General features: G+C 35.9%; 1 protein-coding gene across 2 annotated transcripts in view; it reads left to right on the top strand.

Annotated features, from left to right (window-relative positions):
* UGP2 (UDP-glucose pyrophosphorylase 2) overlaps positions 1-18726 on the top strand; it is a 53624-nt gene that overhangs the window by 15965 nt on the left and 18933 nt on the right. For both annotated transcript variants that reach the window (XM_012764908.2, XM_012764907.2), the window contains exon 3: positions 962-1069. In XM_012764908.2, coding sequence (XP_012620362.1) covers positions 962-1069 — 108 coding nt within the window. The remainder of the gene's footprint in view (positions 1-961; positions 1070-18726) is intronic.

The raw sequence follows: 18726 nt of genomic DNA on the forward strand, positions 1-18726 counted from the left end.
TTTGTTTTGTTTTTTTGAGACAGAGTCTCGCTTTGTTGCCTAGGCTAGAGTGAGTGCCGTGGCGTCAGCCTAGCTCACAGCAACCTCAAACTCCTGGGCTCAAGCGATCCTTCTGTCTCAGCCTCCCAAGTAGCTGGGACTACAGGCATGCGCCACCATGCCTGGCTAATTTTTTCTATATATATTAGTTGGCCAATTAGTTTCTTTCTATTTATAGTAGAGACGGGGTCTCGCTCTTGCTCAGGCTGGTTTCGAACTCCCGACCTCGAGCAATCTGCCCGCCTCGGCCTCCCAGAGAGCTAGGATTACAGGCGTGAGCCACCGCGCCCGGCCATGTTCCGTGTTTTGATATTATTGAGTAGATGGAGAGATGGATACCTCTCCATCAGTTCGAATCATAAGAGGTTAGCTTACCAACCATATTTCCTGCATCCCTTTCCAAAGAGCCAATTCTAACAGAACCATGTTGTTTTGACAACTATAATAGAAGTTTCCCAGAATTGGGAGGTGTTTACATTTTTACTTATGAATCAATAGATTATCCTTTTCATTTTCAAATTTTAATTTGTACTTACTGTTGTGAGGTTAGCTGTGCTTTTGGTGAAGATTAATTTTCACTTAGAAAGTGCTTTTGGTGAAGATTAATTTTCACTTAGAAGTAGAGAAAAATATTGCTGAATAAACATAAAGAACCAGTTGGAATTCCTGTGAACCAAATGGTGTTCAGATTATGTGATACTGGTAGGAAGGATTACTTGCTTTTAGTCCTTTAAATGCTGTTCCTATTAGCTTTTCTTCCTCTTTAGTTTTAAATTAGGGTGTGAAAAAGTCTGTGCTCTACTCCATGTTCTAATAGTATAAGAATTGAATTTAAAGGTATTTTAAATGTAGTTTTATCTGTTTTTATGCTTTTATTAAATATTAAGCATTCTCATTATAACAATGACTTCTATTTTCATAGCATACTAAAAAAGACCTTGATGGATTTCGGAAGCTATTTCATAGATTTTTGCAAGAAAAGGGGCCTTCTGTGGATTGGGGAAAAATCCAAAGACCTCCAGAAGACTCGGTAAGTTTTAGATAAAATGTAGCAAAATTTAAGGTAATTTCAGACATTGGTTTAACTTTGGGGGTTTGGTAGTGTAGATGACCTGTACATCATGTCAGACACAGGTAGGAATTGCTTTGGCATTCTCCAACCCATCAAGCTAAAACAACGGAGATAGCCTTCGATTACTTTCCCTTCTTTTAGGCCTTTCAGAGTTCTGCTGAAGACCTCTAAAAGTCTAATCTTCTCTAGCACTATCTTGTATCTTAACATCCCTGTGTATGAGGTGATTGTTTTGCAAAGTACTAAACGTACTGTAAGAGCTTCATTTATTTTGTTTTTTCCTTCTGTCACCCAAACCATTTAATTTCTCATTGCCCCTATGGCAATGGATAGACTCCTACTCAGATCTTAAGACTCCCCCCATGCTTTCAACCCATCTTTATAGCCTTATTTTCTTCCTGTCTGCCTTACATGAACCAACTTAGCATTGTGTTTACACACATTGTATTCCCCTGCTCCTGGACTTCTGTATATGTTCTTTTCTTGGAATGCTATGATCTCATCTATCAAAATTCTGCTTATTCTTGGAGGCTTAATTCAAATGCCTGTACCTTTGTCTTTGGCCCCTAGCACAAAGCTGCACTGAGAAGGTATAGAGTAATGGTGTTGGAGGTTCAAATTCTAGTTCTGCTGCTTATGAGTTTTGTGTAAAATGAGAATAATACCGAGTGCTTTATGTACTTAATAGAGTTGTTATGAGGCTTTATTAAGATAATATATGTGGAGATATGTTAAACTGTGAAGCATTTTGCTGATATTAGTGATCATTTCTGCTATCATATGGCCCTTAGCCAGCCTAATTAGTAGTAGGTGTTTGAGTGTGTTGTCTTCTGTACCAGGTCTTACGGCCAGGGGCCATGTGTCCTGAGCAAGTATTTATTGAATGGATGACTTAAGTAAAGTGATTATTTAAGGAACCGAGTTTGTTAACACATTTGACCTTCCTTTTTCTATCACTTCTTTTGACCTTTGCTGCTTTTGGCGATTTTCACTGTAGGTAGAAAAGACTCGATAGAGTAGAATAATTATATGTAGATAGTTTATATTTTATGTGTTTATAATCTTACATAATCTAATATTGATTTTACTCTTTTTTTCTTTCCAACAACCCAATACCACAAATGACTAATATTGATTTTAAAAATAGGCTGTTTAGAACAGGGGCTTGGAAAACTACTGCCTGAAGACTGCCTATGTTTGTAAAGTTTTATCGGAAGACAGCTTCACTCATTCATTTATATACCATCTATTGTAGCTGAAGCTGATAGAGTCTGTCTTATTTTTTCATAATGAGAAAATATTAAATGTAGTTCCCAGTTAGGAGTGTTTTTATTCCTATATGTGCAAAATATCTTTCAGTTCTTAAACTTAAAAAATATATATATATAAGTTACATGTTTGTTGTAAAAAAGAAAATAAACTAAAAAAATAAAAATCCTACCTAACTATTCACCTTGAGGAGTCTCTCATTTTTTTATGTTGAAGTTAAAATTTCTCTTACCTATAATGCTTGACAATTACTGTATGCATTTGTTTTAGGATCTACTTTTTGGTCTTTGATTTCCTCAGCCCTAGTGAATGAATTGTTATTTTTCTGTTTTAATAGAATTAATAATATTTTCTCCAAAAAAAGAATTATAGAATTCTTCTGGATAGGTATGTTGTTTAAAAAAGAAATTAGATATAAATTCAGTTAGATTTTTAAAAATGCTTGGGAGCAGGCCTAAAATTATAATACAGTCAGGCAGTTTATTTTCCTCCTTGAAATACTTACAGTTTTTGCTTAAGAATTATTCCTAATTGAAATAACCTCACTTATCTAATTAATTATGGACCTGGGTTATAAAGGTGTATTTTTCTTCTTAATTCTTGTTTGCAGGCCTGGGAATTTTTTTTCTCCTAAATAAAGGTAACTTTTTAAAGATAGAGCCCACCTTTAAGGAAGACACACAGATTTGTTACTTTCAGTGTATTTTAAAGTTCAAGGTTTTGCTTTGCCAGTGGAGAAATCTTTGTGTATTTTGAGAGATCATGATCCTTGAAGCGGGGATTAGGCGGTGGGTGGGGAAGGAAGGAGCAGAGAGATCAGAAAGACCTCGGGATTTCTCTAGTTCAGTACTACTACTTCACCATCCCCAATAAGGTTCTGATAAATTCTTTTAGGAGACTATGCCTATGTAGTGAGCCATAGTTACTGAGAGGAATGCAGAATTGATGTAGAAAGAAGAATAGAAATATAAACTAAATTCTGGATGTAATATATTATGAAGTCTTTTCTCTTTCTGCTTATAAAAATGTACGTCTTCATTAACAATGTCATTATTTTGAAGCCTAGATTTTTTAAAATGTGCTTGTAATTCCCTATGCCGTTAATGTTGAAAGTTTTGGAATACAGAGGCAAAAAATACGTTTGCTGTTTACCTATGTTGTGAACTTCTTGAGTGCACAAATGTGTCTTATATAGTCTGTATATTACCAGCTTTTATAAATAGTTTTGAAAATACGAATCATGGGTTAATGTTTATTTATCTTGCTTCTCTTGCACATCTCTCTCTAGCCTCATCTCTCCCTCCCCTCCCTTCCTCTCACAGGACAGGTTTTCTTTCTCGGGCCTTAGAGATTATAGGGAGATCAATTTTCCCTTCAAAATGTAATTTTATTTAGTGAACATAGGTCTTTTAAAAAAATGTAGGTGATATTTTATCTCCCTAATCAAAAAGAGGTTATTGTGGAAGAACAGCCATTTATAGTGTCAACCTTGTATCAAAGGTATACACATAAACATTGTCATAACAGAGGATCTGTATTTTTGTACATAGGTAGTAGATTACCAGAGTCAGCCACCTGGTTTGTAAATAAAGTTTTATTGGAACACAGCCATACTTCATCATTTACATATAGTCTATAGATGCTGTTTGGTACAATGACAAATTTGAAGAGTTACAATGGAAACAGTCTGGCCTGTGAAACCTGAAATATTTACTATCTGGCCTATTTGCTGACCCCATTTTAATGTATTTATTTTTAGAAGATCTGTAGTAGCTTTCTTTACTTCTTTGGCCCCCAGAAAACTGACCTCAAATGCCTTTGTTAATTTAGATGATCAGTTTTTAGATAAAAGTAGCTTTTTCTAAATATTAGATTGAAAGACATACTTGTAGATAGGCCTTGATGTTTTATGTTTCAAGTTTTATTCTTGTCTACTGTGTTGAATACTTCATTTTAGCTCTAAGTGAGCATATAGACTTTTTTGAAAAATTTCTTGAGTCCATGTTTTATTGAATTAGGGCTAAGAAGAACCCAATTTATAGAATTATGGATAATGCTCTGCCCCATCTTTATGAATATTAACTAAATGTATGCTATTATCAAGATTATCTTGATATTTAGCTACATAAATAAGAGAAAGTCTTAATGTATTATTAAGTTTAATTTTTAGATTAGAGCAAGAAAGGGTAAGCCAGCAAATATGCAGCTTCATTTGACCCTTTCATTGTTTCCTAGCAAAACTATGAGAGTGTCTTGGTTCTGGCCAAGCTTGCATGTTGGGGATGCAGAAGGATGGGAAATAGATCAAAGATAGGAGAAGGTACTGAGCCTGCTCAAGAAGGTACTGGGGCTGACAGGTTCTTCTGAGCCCTAACTTAAAACCTGTTTTCACTTGGCTAGCATTGACCTCTGGTGATGATACTTCCTTATTTCTGTGAAAAGTACTCTCTAAAGAAGTAGAAGTCTTTTGCATTTAGATAGGATCAAAAGGGTGAAGGGTATATTTGTGAATGGGGAGGAGATATATAGAGTCATAGGGCAGAGAATTGGCATGAAGAGAATGTCATGCATCAGTGTGATATTTAGCACTAACAGATTTTATTTTAGTTCTATTAAAGAGCTCTTTTTTTAGTTTATTAATATGAAAACATTAAATAATGTATTTAAATTATAAAAATTCTGAGAAAGATACAGCATATGTGTGAAGAGTACATGCATAGCAAATTTTTTCAGAAGGTGAACTGCATTACACTGTGTGTCTAAACTTTGTACATTTTTTTTGAAAGACTCACTGGAGGCAGTTTGGCCAAGGATCTGACATAATTATGACGCAGGGTTGTTTGCTTTGAGCATGTGAAGATTTCCCAACTGCAGTCAGGTAATGGTAAAGCCATTAGAGACTTGTTTTGTGTGTATGTAGAGATAAAATGGGATCCCAAATAAAAATGTTCCACAAAAAGGAATTAGTGGCTTTTTTAGAAATGGCCTTGAGGACATGGCTGAATATCAGAGTCTCATCTTTTCCTTGACATAAAGTTTTAAAATACTATGTATAGAGATACTAATCTAATGGAATATACTAATACTAATTTAACCAATATTGCCCAAACTCTATTTCCTATGTTTTGATTCCATGATGAATTTGAACAGTCTTTGAATTCTCCCCAGCACTACCTTCCTTCACATGCCTTTGTATACAGGACCTTTATTTGAGCAAAGGGGACCTCATTAAGAAGCAAACAACAAGCCTGTGATTCTCAATTCCATTCTGGTTACATGTCCATAATTTCACTTTAGAAATAGTAATGGTAAATTGGCTGGGTGTGGTGGCTCATTCCTGTAGTCACAACTACTTGGGAGGCTGAGGTGGAAGAAGAACTTGAGTCTAGGAGTTCCAGACAAGCCTGGGCAACATAGCAAGACCTTGGCTCTAAAAATAAATAGTAATGGTAAATACATGGAACTTTAATGGCAGTTACATGTTTGATTTGAGAGATTCTAGGTGTTATTGTTAGATAATAGAGTAACTGCTGTTCTTGTTTCCAGAGTAGGGCACAGTCCAGTCCCACAGAATTGAGATCCTTAGGAAAATCAGTGTTGGTATAGGTTGTAGTACTACTCTTTGATTATTGCCATACCCTCCATTCCAACCCATACCCCAGAGAGAGAGTCTTTTTGCACCTTGGCTTATGTGTCACAGGGCCAGTGATACTTAATAAAGATAATTTTGCTATTATACTCCCAAAAGGAATCTTTTATGTAAGTATCTTATAATTAGATGAAAAAAATATGTCTGGGGTTCTCCTAGTCCATATTTTTATCTCTAGTACAACTGTGAGGGAATTTTTATTGTCTTTATTTAATAAAGGACATACTCAACCTACAAGATTGATACTGGGAGAATTTTTATATAAAGCATGATGGGTGGCCCATGCCTACCTTTTCCTTTCTGCCCTGAAATTCCTTGGGGGATCCAGTACTAATTCATTTTCCTTGTTCTAGATGAAATTTGAACAGCTAAGTCTGCATTCATCCCATTGTATAGCCAAGGCTAGAATGTTTATGCCAGGCATCTCACCTTGGGAGGTCTTTGTAGGAATTGTAGACCCATAATAGATTTCTTAAAATTATAGGTAAAACTATGTATGAATGTACATCTTTTTAGAGCAGATTTCCTGATTTCATCAGATTCTCAAAGTGGTTCATGACCTGTAAAGCTTATAAGAATTAATGGCTTAGAATCTCATTTAAGTAACATTTATGAGTTATCTCCTCTCTGTCAGGTACTGCCTGGATTCTGGGCCTACAAAAACAAGTCTTGGTCTCTTTTCATCATTTTGGGCCCATGTTTGTGGAGGAAATGGGTCCAGAAACAGCTAACTACAGAACAATATGATAAGCTCTCCTTAGGGTGCTGTGGAAGCATCTAACTGGCATGGGACTCAAGAAAGACTTCCCGGCATTAGGGCAGACTCCTAGGATGACCTTGCGGCAAGACTAGGAGGATCAAAGAGAAAAAAGCTTTGAGAATAGTAGGAGTCTAAAAATAATAGACTTACAGCATGCAGTGTGTTCTCTGGTGGTGGTGGAGCATTTTGATGGATGTGTCTGCTTCTCCATGTCTGGAGCCAGAAGAAAGACCCTGAGAGAGCCAAATGCTGAAGTCTCTTTGTCTGCCACTGTGGCTTCTGTTACTGGCTGAGAACCTTTCTACTCCCTGGGTAGGTTGCACTGGGGAGACATCAGAAGCTGCAATTTCCATTTAAGAAAGACACTAATGGTGGAAGCTTAGAACAAAATTTAAAACCCATGCTTCATTGTAAACCTCAAACAGTTGGTTTAGATTTTTCAATACTGTTAAATGTCAACCCAGTTAGTTAGTTTAAAGATGCTTACTGTTGTTTTTGCTTTTAGTTGGGTTAAGCAAATCTTATAAGGTTAATCAGCATTTTAGCTGTTACTAGCTTTTGGAGCACCCCCCCCCCCACACACATTTTTATGCGTTTTGGCAGTCATGTAACTTTCGCCACAATCAATATACAGAACTTTTCCATTCCCCCCAGTAGTTCCCTTATGCCCCTTTAAAATATGCTTCTTTTTTACAAGTCTTCCCTTAAACATACAAGCTAAGCAGATACGTATCTTTCTAAAATATTGCCTTTTTCTTCTTCTCTTTAATCTTCTGTAGAGCTTTCTCTTTACAGCCTCTGGCCTTTTCTCCTTTCCCCTCCTCCATTTCTCCATGGCTGCACCAACAATGTGAATTATATAATTAAGCTAACAACGTACTTTATGCTGCTTTAATCACTGGCTATTCAGTACCTCAGAGTTGAAAGCTAGTATGCAGTGTAAACACGATGATGTTAGAGGCTTCAGTTTTATTTTTTAAGGCATTTAGAATTAATACAGTTATTCTGAAACCTCTCTTGCCCACAGGTAGGGTAACAGAAGGTTGTCATAGGGGATATAGAAGGTGATTTTAGTAAAGAGCTATTAGTCCTAGTCGCTGAAGCAGGTTGTGATATGAGCAGGTTGATATATAGCATTCTTTTCCTACCTTTGTCCTTTAATCTATACTAACATGAAATGTTCTTTGAAAACTATCACCTTAGCTGATAAGGATATGGGCCAAATGTCCTACACGGTTGACTAATTTTATGATTTCAGCTGACTTCTAGAGACAGGTGATGAATATATATCTGTTTCTAGTGTTTGAATATTTTTTAACCATATGTATATATTTTGCCTTTTGCAGTTAAAAAAAACCCAGAAGTCTTTGAACTTCCTAGAATTTCTACAAAAATTCTAGATTACAGTAAGTTTTAGGGAGCAGCTGGCACTCACTCATCTTTAGCTTTTTTGAAATTGCTACAGTTTTTAATGGGAGGGCAATAGTTACAGGAGTTTGAGAGGCAAAAATATTAAGAGTAAGAAACAAAATGCTGCAAATAGGTTAACACATGAGAATTGAATAAGTGAGAAATAATTTACATATGTGTTTTTAACAGAATAGTTTGATTTATAGAAAAGTTGCAAAGATACACTACATTTTTTAACTAAAAATGTCATAAAGCTATCCAAGGTAATTTTTGTTATCTCTATCCCATTTTTAAAACTTCCTGCTGAGTCAAAAGAAGCACAAGACAATTACTCAAAGTACTAATGGACTTTTTCCTCCAAGTTCAACACTGAAAATATATAAAAGATAGCTGAGAAGAAACATGGAAGTGCCAGAAGGAAATATACATGGAAAAAGGTAGAAGTAGGCCATTAAACACAGATTTCTATTTATAGATGGGCTTAAGACAGGTATCTTCATTGTTAATGGTCCTAAAGCCATCAGCAGTTATTCTGTTCTCTCAAAAGAACATGACACACCATTTCAAAGGGATTTTTTGTTTGTTTTTTAATGAGGCAAAGCTTTAAGCATTTTTATTTTAAAAACATTTGTAAAAACCTATGTATGCGAAGCTCTATGTTCTGTAGTTATTGATTATTGTCAACCCACAAGCTAAGCAGATACATATCTTTCTAAAATACTGCCTTTTTCTTCATTCATACCTGCCCTGTAATATATGGGTGCTCATATATCAGGCGTCATACTGAATCCTTTATGTTTGTCATCTCATTTAATATTCACAACAAACGTGGAAGATAGGCACTATTACGTTTATTTTATAAAAAAGAAAGCTAAAGTTCAGAGTAAGTTGCCTAAAGAGGAGGAGCCCTTATATGAACCAGGTAAGAAGTCAGGCTCCCAAGAACTGGTGCTTTGGTATCCTTTAGTAACAATAAAGGATCTCTTCAAGGGATATGGCCCTATCTTTGTCTCTAGTGCACAGAATGTGGCATACTTTATGTTATTTCAACAACAGTAATAATAACAATGGTAGCAAACATTTATTCAGCACTAATGTGCCACCCATTGTTCTCAGTGCTTTACATGTATTTTCTTACATGATTCTCAAATAACTCTAGGAGCTTGCTGTTCCTGTTTCACAAAGGAAGGCACAATGGAGGCTGGGAGGGATTGAGTTATCCACATAAGTGTCCTTTGTTAGTAAGCCAGAATTTAGGCCCACATCTACCTGAGCCCAGATTCTTTCTTTACTTGTATGATATATTGTCATCAATGTGTGAAAAGAACTCAGAAGTCTTTAAATAAAGCATGGCCTTCACTGTTTCTCCATCTTTCCTTGAATAGAGCTGTTGAGTAGGCACTACTCCTTCTCTTAGGGCCCTTACTTCTCTTTGAAGTTCTTTCAGCAACACATTTAACAAGTATTTATTGAATAACTACTATGTAGTAGGCATTTATCTAGGCACTGAGATACAAGTGAACAAGATAGACAGTGGCCCAGCACTCATGGAGTTTCATGCTAGTGGGAGAGATAAAGCATAAATGCATAAGATAATTTTAAAACTTAATTTCCTGTCACTGCTCTCTTGGCTGGGGCTTACCCTCAACAGTCACATCTCCCTGGCTGAGGTCTTTTTTTCTGGTGTATCTGTAGTCACTATGTGAGACTATGGAAGTTTCCTTTATTCAACCAATCTAGCAAATACCTACTGTTTTAATTATTGGGAATTCAAAAATAAAGATAGTCACTGGCCTTAAAGAGCTTATAATTTTGCACAATGCTTCCCAACCTTTTCTATGTAATGACATGCATGAAAAATGAATGGGGTAAACACAAGAGGCTGTTGAGCTGCAGAGTATGGCTAAAGGAATCAATAATGCAGACATGCAATAACAAACCAAGTTCTGAACTTTGGCTTTATTGACATCTTTGCATAAATGTTATGTTTATTGTCCAATGGAGGTAATAGCTATGGGGGTGGTTCAGAAGACACTTCACTAACTGGCTTCCAGTTTAGAGAGATTAACTGGTGTTTTCCATTCTTTTTCAATGCTAGGGTCTACTTTTTATATGGTTTGCTCACCGAAAGTTAATTGTTTTTGTTTCCAAATCTGTTCATGCCAGTTATCTTTGTTGTAATGACATAATGTAATAAAATTCTACATATAAACCAGTAAAATGGGTATAAAAAGTTATTTCAATGAAAACTGAGTTGAACATTATGGGAAAATTGGATAAAGATGAGTAGCAAAAAAATGTTGAATTAGGTCTTGGCAAGAGAACTAGGAAACATTAGGAAAATTATGTGAATCTGGAATGATTCTTCTGCATGTAGATTATTTCACAGATGTCTAAGCTTTTGGTCTACTTGGAAGAAACTGAAACTGGAAATTACAGAATATATATTGTTGCTGTGGTTTACATAAAATGTAACACAGCTTTGACCAACAGATTCATACCATACCTAAGGAAAAGACCTTAGTGAATGAATGTACATTTATTTATAAGAAATTAACATAGTTAATTTATCTAAACCTTTTTCATGATCCTATGCTTGAACTTATTTTTTAAATTAACTGTCGACCTGTCCACATGTCCAGATGTTTTAACTGGATGTTTTAAGTGGATTTCTAGTATATGTGCTGAGCATAGCAGGAGAAGCAGCTGGTGAATTGGGAAAGTCCTAATCAAGTTAAGCATAAAGAGGTGACATCAGAGCTGAGACTTGAATTATGAGTAAGAGTTTGCCTAAAAAATCAGAGATGAGCATTCTAGGTTTTAGAGAACATGGTATTCAAAGGTGTAAGAGAGTAGAAGATGCTCTAAGAACTTTTATAGTACTCTATAGTGCTCTAAGTTTTTATAGTACTACTGGAGAGTAAGAATGGAAATGGGTGGGAAATGAGAGTAGGCAAGGTAGATAGGGGCCATGCCTGGAAACTTATTGTCAATTAGGGGAAATCATTTTGGCTGAACTTAGAAGCTAGAAAACACAGAAAATGGGTGATCCTGAACCTTATAGCAGGTTAGATGGAATGTATTTTTAAGAGGCACTTAGGGAGTGGCTGTGCTTTAAGTTCTTAAATCTAAAACTCCAAAGAATTTAGGAAATCTGGATCTTTTATGGTTCTCGGTTGCTGTTGGAGAAATGGTTACTTTTAATTTTCCCTGATGATTTTGAATTTTTAATATGCTTTCTCAGGGTAGTTTGCAGTTTAATTTCCATATATTTATGATGTATATTATATGAATTTCATGATAGTGAGCTATAATATTTCTAATCATACATTTAATCAACAGGTATCTGATAAAGTACCTCAAGCTCAGTGTAAATCACTAAAATATTCTACCTTTACAAAGACTACCCACGTATGCAAACTGAATTCATTCTTCCTTTAGTGTATTTAACATTTTTTTCTAGTTTAGCAGAAATAGCAGTGAGGTCAAAAACACACTTTGACAATTTAAATTCTAGCCTCATTTCTTAGCTATGTAACACTAGGGAAGTTATTTAACTGCTTTAAGTTTCAGTTTTATCACTCATAAAAAGTAGACATATAGCCAGGTATGGTTATATCACATGCCTATAGTCCTAGCTGCTGGGGAGGCTAAGGCAGGAGGATTGAATTGAGACCAGGAGTTTGAGGCTCCAGTGTGCTATGATTGCACCTGTGAATAGCCGCTTACACTCTAGCCTAGGCAACATAGTGAGAACCCCCATCTTTATAAAAAAATTTGGGGGAAAAAAAGTAGATGTAATAAAAGTATCTACTTTATAGAATTTTAGTGAGGATTATTGAGAGTACACACAAAAGCATCAGCTGTTTGCCAGGCACTCTGATAAAGGTTCAACAAATGTTTGCTATTGTTCTTAACACATTCAGCAAGTATTTATTAAATATCTCTTAGATGTCAGGTATTATGCTGGGCACAGTAAAAATAATGGAATGGAATTAAGATTACAGATGATGTTTCTTTTTAAAATCTATTTTTTTCTATTCTTTGTCTTTGGTTATAAATATATTTTTATGTATTTGTTATCAGTAACTTAATTTGATGTATTTTTGTACTTATAATCATGAATAAATACTTTATGCTTATATTTTTAGCAAAATATTCTATCAAGTAGATAAACCATAATTTTGCATCATCCCTGTGATTTTCTTATATCAGATACGTTGTTAGTCCGCAGTTTTCATTATGTTAGATAAACTCATCTACCCTAACAAATTGCCAAGATAAAACTTAGCTTTAAGGCCGGGCGCTGTGGCTCACGCCTGTAATCCTAGCTCTTGGGAGGCCGAGGCGGGCGGATTGCTCAAGGTCAGGAGTTCAAAACCAGCCTGAGCAAGAGCGAGACCCCGTCTCTACTATAAATAGAAAGAAATTAATTGGCCAACTGATATATATATAAAAAATTAGCCGGGCATGGTGGCACATGCCTGTAGTCCCAGCTACTCGGGAGGCTGAGGCAGGAGGATCGCTTGAGCCCAGGAGTTTGAGGTTGCTGTGAGCTAGGCTGACGCCATGGCACTCACTCTAGCCTGGACAACAAAGTGAGACTCTGTCCCAAAAAAAAAAAAAAAAAAAAAAAACAACTTAGCTTTAACCTTCAGGATTGCACTCTGTTAGGTCAGTGAGAATAAACAACATAATGCCCTTCATTATGAACATGTTTAACTGTACTATTCTGTTTGATGAGTTTTATTGAAGGATATCTAGATACACATGGTGAAAGCCCTAGGATAGAATTATCTTTAATCAGAAACTCCAACCATGTTTATAGGTTTTGTTTCTACTAGACTCAAGATAGATGTAAGAGGTAGGCCTTGTCTTAAAGGACTATCATAGCTATGAAAAGAATTGGGTACCCATTTTCATAGTGTATGGAGGTATAGGTATTTAAGGATTGATATGTGTTCATTGTGTGGTGTAAGATTTAGTGGGCTGTGGAGGCTTTAGGTTGCCAAAATTTAGGTGAAATTATTTGTAGGAAGGATGGCTAATAACAATTATAGGATTAGTTCTTTGGTTATCTATCATTAAGGATGGCAAAACTTTGGAAATGAAATGTTCTTTCTTAATTTTTGATGATGGAAAATAAGACAATGAATGTAATTTATCACTTGAAAGTAATATTCTGGTTGATAGGGGTGGAGGGTGGGGCATTTGCCCAAGTGTATCAATGTGTGTTATTCCTGGGGATTCTCCTATAGTTAGGTATGTAGATTGGTTCTGATTTTTTGTTATTATAAAAACCTTGTGATAAATAGTTACATATAGATCTTTGGATTATTTTGCTAAGAATAGTTTTCAGAAATGGTGTTTTGTTGAGAGGATGATATGAACCTTTTACAAATTCTTGTTATGTATTTCTAATTGCTTTCCAGAGAGAGTATACCAATTTGTACTCCCATTCATATTAATGTATTGGTTCAACAGCAATTTTTTTGACCACCAGCTATATATTAGTAGAGAACCATACTGATAAAGCCCTCCCCTCATCTAGTTTCTAGTTTGTAAGTTAGTGAAGGAGTGGACAATAAAAAACATATAATGCAATTTCAAGCAGTGATGAGTGACATGAAGAAAAATAAAGGTAAAGGAACAGAGATTGAAGGGGTAGAGATAATATTTTAAGCCAGGTAGAGAGTGCCTCTCTTGAGTTGACATGTGAGTAGAGACCTACAATCTGTTTTATTGTTGATCTCACTGCATTTATTAAAGCATTGAATATTATTACTTTAAAAATATTTCCAGTTTAGATGGAAAATATTTAAAATTTTTCATTTACATTTTTATTTATTTGATTATTAGTAGGTTGAATTTTTTTTTCATTGTCTATTTGTATTTATTGCTGTTTGAAATATTTAATATAGAGCTGCCCTTTTATTTGTAGTAATTGGTTTCTGGGCTTCAAATTGCTATGATGCCGTGACCTAACAAAAAGGCTCTGTATTCAAGTTTGGCTTCCTAGAGAGGGCAATGCAAACTTCAGGCTGAAAATAAGTGACTTTTATGGTTCTGGCTCCTGTTAATACATAGTTTTGGCTGAGTTTTTTACTGAGGCTGACTTTAGTAACTGAGGTAGCAGATTGTATTGAAGGATATTGAACATGATTTATGGGTTGGTGCTGATGAGTATAATTGTTTAGAGGACAGTATTGGTGCCAAGATTTCTGACTAGCTCTTTGAAAAGACCTGCTTTACTTACCCTCTCTTATAAATTTTTGCCTTTGGACCTGTGAGGACTCAATGAATAGGTCAGCTGATTGCTTCCACCACTAGAAAAATTGCCTTCATGTTTTCCTTTCCATGGGTTAGTAACATTTACTTTAGGTTAAGATAATTAGATTAATTTTTTAAAACTCCAACGTTATGGGAGTTAATAGCTAGCAAAATTGAAATATATACTTGATTTAATAGTTTTCTTTGTATTCTTTTAATTTCTAACTGGAAGAAGATAAAAGAACTTTCTTAGGAAATATACTTTTTCACGTTTGTAATATGTATTATATGATTGTTCTATTTGCTTACTTATCACAGAGGGATTGTTTTATAATTACTACATGGATGTTATGACCTATAAAATTATTTCTTATGCAGAGCAAAGTCTTAGATTTAGGTTTTCTTTCATCAAACTTATATATAATATATGCTAATTCAATACTTTATTTTTTAAAGTAATGGGTGGTTGTAATCTAGTTTCTAATCAGTAATCAAACTACTTTTATTTTAAATTTATTAAATTTAAATGTTAAAATTATCAAAAGGACAAGAAATAATTTCCAGAGAATATATTTCATTTATTAACAGCTTTCTTCCATTCATTTATTCACTTATTTACTTAACAAATATTTGAGTGCTGCCAATGAGCTAACCTCCTAAAGACAATGAATATAGTGGGGAGTATCATATAGCAGTTACTGCCCTCATGGAGTTTACAGTCATATAACAGATATAGAGTACTTAACAGGCAATTTGAAGACAGTGTAATAATTGCTACGGTAGGAGGCATAGTACCTGAAGCCAGGAGCTATACAAGATTAACTCCTAGGTCTGAGGGTCACAAATGGTGACAAAAAGTGATATTTTTGCTATGTGGTCCTTAGACTTCTTGATAGGGCATACGTGTGTGCCTGAACATAAACACACAAGAGACTTTTTTAAAAAAAAATGTGGTAAAATACACATAAAATTTGCCATCTTAACCATTTATAAGTGTGCACTCCAGTGGTGTTAAGTATATACACATTGTTTTGCAACCAATCTTTAGAACTTTTTCATCTTGAAAAACTGAAACTCAATACCTGTTAAAGAACTCCCCATTCTCTTCTACCCCCTCTCCCCCAAGACCCTAGGAACTCCCCTTCTGCTTTCTGTCTCTATGAATTTGACTACTCTAGAGAGCTGATATAAGTAGACAATTTTTTTTTTTAATCTCAAGTTTTCTTTCTGTCATTTTGAAAATTGCCTGATTTCTGTTACCAACTACATATCCTTGATTTTGCTTTCCTTAACAAATATGAGAAGATACAGAAGCCTAGGGGGTTGTTTTATGGCAGTGTTCTTGCTAGTAGAAACATGAAGCCAACATACAACCATTTAGTGGAAATCTGTTCTCTCTGGTCATCCTAAGAAGTCTCAGGCAATATAGAGCCATTTTAGAAGAAGCAGCATGGTTTGAAAAGGCAGAACTATTAGCAAAACTTGGATTTTTCTCAGAAGACTGCTTTAAACCAGAGACTGGCACACCTCCTCTGTAAAGGGCTAGATAGTAAATATTTCAGGCTTTATAGACCATACAATCTCTGTCATGATTACTCAGTTCAACCATGGTAGCTTGAAAACAGCCATAAACTATATATAAACTAATGAGTATGGTTGTATTCTTATAAAACTTTATGAAGGCTGGGCATGGTGGCTCACGCCTGTAATCCTGGCACTCTGGGAGGCTGAGGCAGGAATATTGTTTGAATTTAGGAGTTTGAGACCAGCCTAAGCAAGAGTGAGACCACATCTCTACTAAAAAAATAGAAATTAGCTGGACAACTAAAAAATATATATATACACATATATGTGTGTGTGGTGTGTGTGTGTATATATATATAAATATATATATATATATAAAAAATTAGCTGGGCATGGTGGTGCACGCCTGTGGTCCCAGCTACTCAGGAGGCTGAGGCCGGAGGATTACTTGAGCCCAGGAGTTTGAGTTTGCTGTGAACTAGGCTGATGCCATGGCACTCTAGCCTGGGCAACAGAATGAGACTCCGTCTCAAAATAAAATAAAACTTTATGAAAACAGGTGGAAGTTCTGATTGTCCCACAGACCATGTTTGTTGACCCTTGTCTTTGTGTATTGCTCTGTCACCTTGGGCTAGAGTGCAGTGGCATCATCATAGCTCACTGCAACCTCAAACTCTTGGGCTCAAGTGATCCTCCTGCCTCAGCCTCCTGAGTAGCTGGGACTACAGGTGTGTGCCACTGTGCCTAGCTAATTTTTCTATTTTTGTAGAGACAGGGTCTTGCTCATGTTCAGGCTGGGACCTCTGTCTTAATATCCTCAAAGCTACATGTGACTGGAGAGAAACTCTGGGTGAAGCCCATGCCTGGGAGATCATTGAGCTGGTTTGTGACTTGGGACAGAGAAAGAAATTCAATACCGTATTTCATCAAATTTGGGCCATTGATTATAAGTTGCACCTTTTCTGTACTACTAATAAAAAAATGCAACCAATTAATTAGAAGAACCCATTGGTTGTATGATGCATCCTGGTTTCAGAAATCTTAAAGTGTGGGGGTAAGGGAATGTGTCTGAATCAATGACGTAGTAATAACATCAGCCAACATTTGGGTGCTTATTATGGGCCAGGCACTTTGCTAAGCACTTTACATGCATTATCTCATTTGTCCTCATAACAAATTAATGAAGTAAATAAAAAAGGCTCAGAGCAATTAAATAATTTGCCATAATAAGTAGTGGAGTCTAAGATTCAAACACGGGCAGCCTGGCATTAAAGCCTGTGTTCTCTCTCAGCTATTGTACTACACTGCCCCATTTGGTTTTAGAGAGGGCCTTTTGTTAAATATTACCATTCATGCTGGAATTGACATAGTTCATTGAATCAGGTCATGGAGGAAACAGCAGCTACATCATTTCCCTTTAGCATGTCCTTGCAATTTCAGACATTTCTCAGTGCAGCCAGCTACTGATTTTCTTTGAACATTATTGCATGCTAGTGCCCTCAAAGAAGAATTATTCTTTACGAGCCTCTTCTGAAGATGTCTTTAAAATGTCTAAGCCAAGCAAAACTTGTGCTAGAAGAGAGAAGTGTTGGTGTTCTGTGCACCAATAGAGTGTCTATGATGCCAGCCAGCACTTCCTGTCCTGCTGCCAAGGAGGGTGAGCTCCACATATTATTGTAATTCACCCTCTGTGCATCTGCAAGCCTTGGTGCAATACTGCATGAGGGATGCAAAAATGGCTTATAGACTTTTGAAGAAACAGGAAATTCATCAACTATTCAGCTCCCAGTCTTGGAGAATTCTGGTCTTCTTAGCATAAGCCTGCATTTAACTGACAGAGCAAGCTGTGGGAGCTTGCTTTTGAGAGAGTTAGGGTTTTCAGCACTTGTGACCATCAAAAAGAAAAGTAAAAATGAATGGCAATGAAAGATGGCATGCATATAACCATCTCAAACCACAGCATGGCCTCAACTTCTTATTCAAGGCAAACAGAAACATTCTCTTTGAAATTTAGTTTGGAGAGAGTTAAAGTTTATTTTGCTGTATTTGCACATTAATTTTCACTGGGATAAATGATATCTCTTACAAAGATTATTTTTATATTCTAGGAATGAAATTTCCAATGTAGTGAAGTAAATTGTATGTAAAAAGTTTTGGGGTTTTTTGGAGGTGTTAGAGAATTTCTCTGGAAGAGGGTTCATTATCTTTAGATCTTCACAAGTGTGTCTGATGGCCCATCAAGCCCATGGATCAGTGGTCAGAGCTGAGATGTGGAGGATGAAGAGGAGCTAGTTGGTGACATGAAGTTGTGTGAAGGGGAAAAGCATAAGGCCTTACAAGCAAGAGATGATATGGTACATTAGAGAACACAACACTCTATGTTCCTGAGGCACAGTGTGTCAAGGATAGTAGAAGAGGAAAAAGTGGAAGGTAAAAAGGGTCAAATCACTACCTTGAAAACCAAACCTTCCAGTTAGGATTAGATTCAGCCACATATTATAAAGAAACCCAAAATAACAAAATAGGTCTGGAGAGAGGCAGTCCAGAGTTAATATGACAGTTTGGTGGTCACCAGAAACCTGGGCTTCTGTATCTTGCTGCTCTGCTTATTCTTAAGAGTATTTCCTTATGGTCCCAGATGGCTGCCAGTATGAACTCTGGTCATAATGTCTTTATTCCAAACAACAGGAAGAAGGAAGACAGGCACACCCCTTCCCTTTCACAGAGACTTTC

Source organism: Microcebus murinus, chromosome 3 (genome assembly GCF_040939455.1).
Source record: "Microcebus murinus isolate Inina chromosome 3, M.murinus_Inina_mat1.0, whole genome shotgun sequence".
In the NCBI taxonomy this organism is placed as follows: domain Eukaryota; kingdom Metazoa; phylum Chordata; class Mammalia; order Primates; family Cheirogaleidae; genus Microcebus; species Microcebus murinus.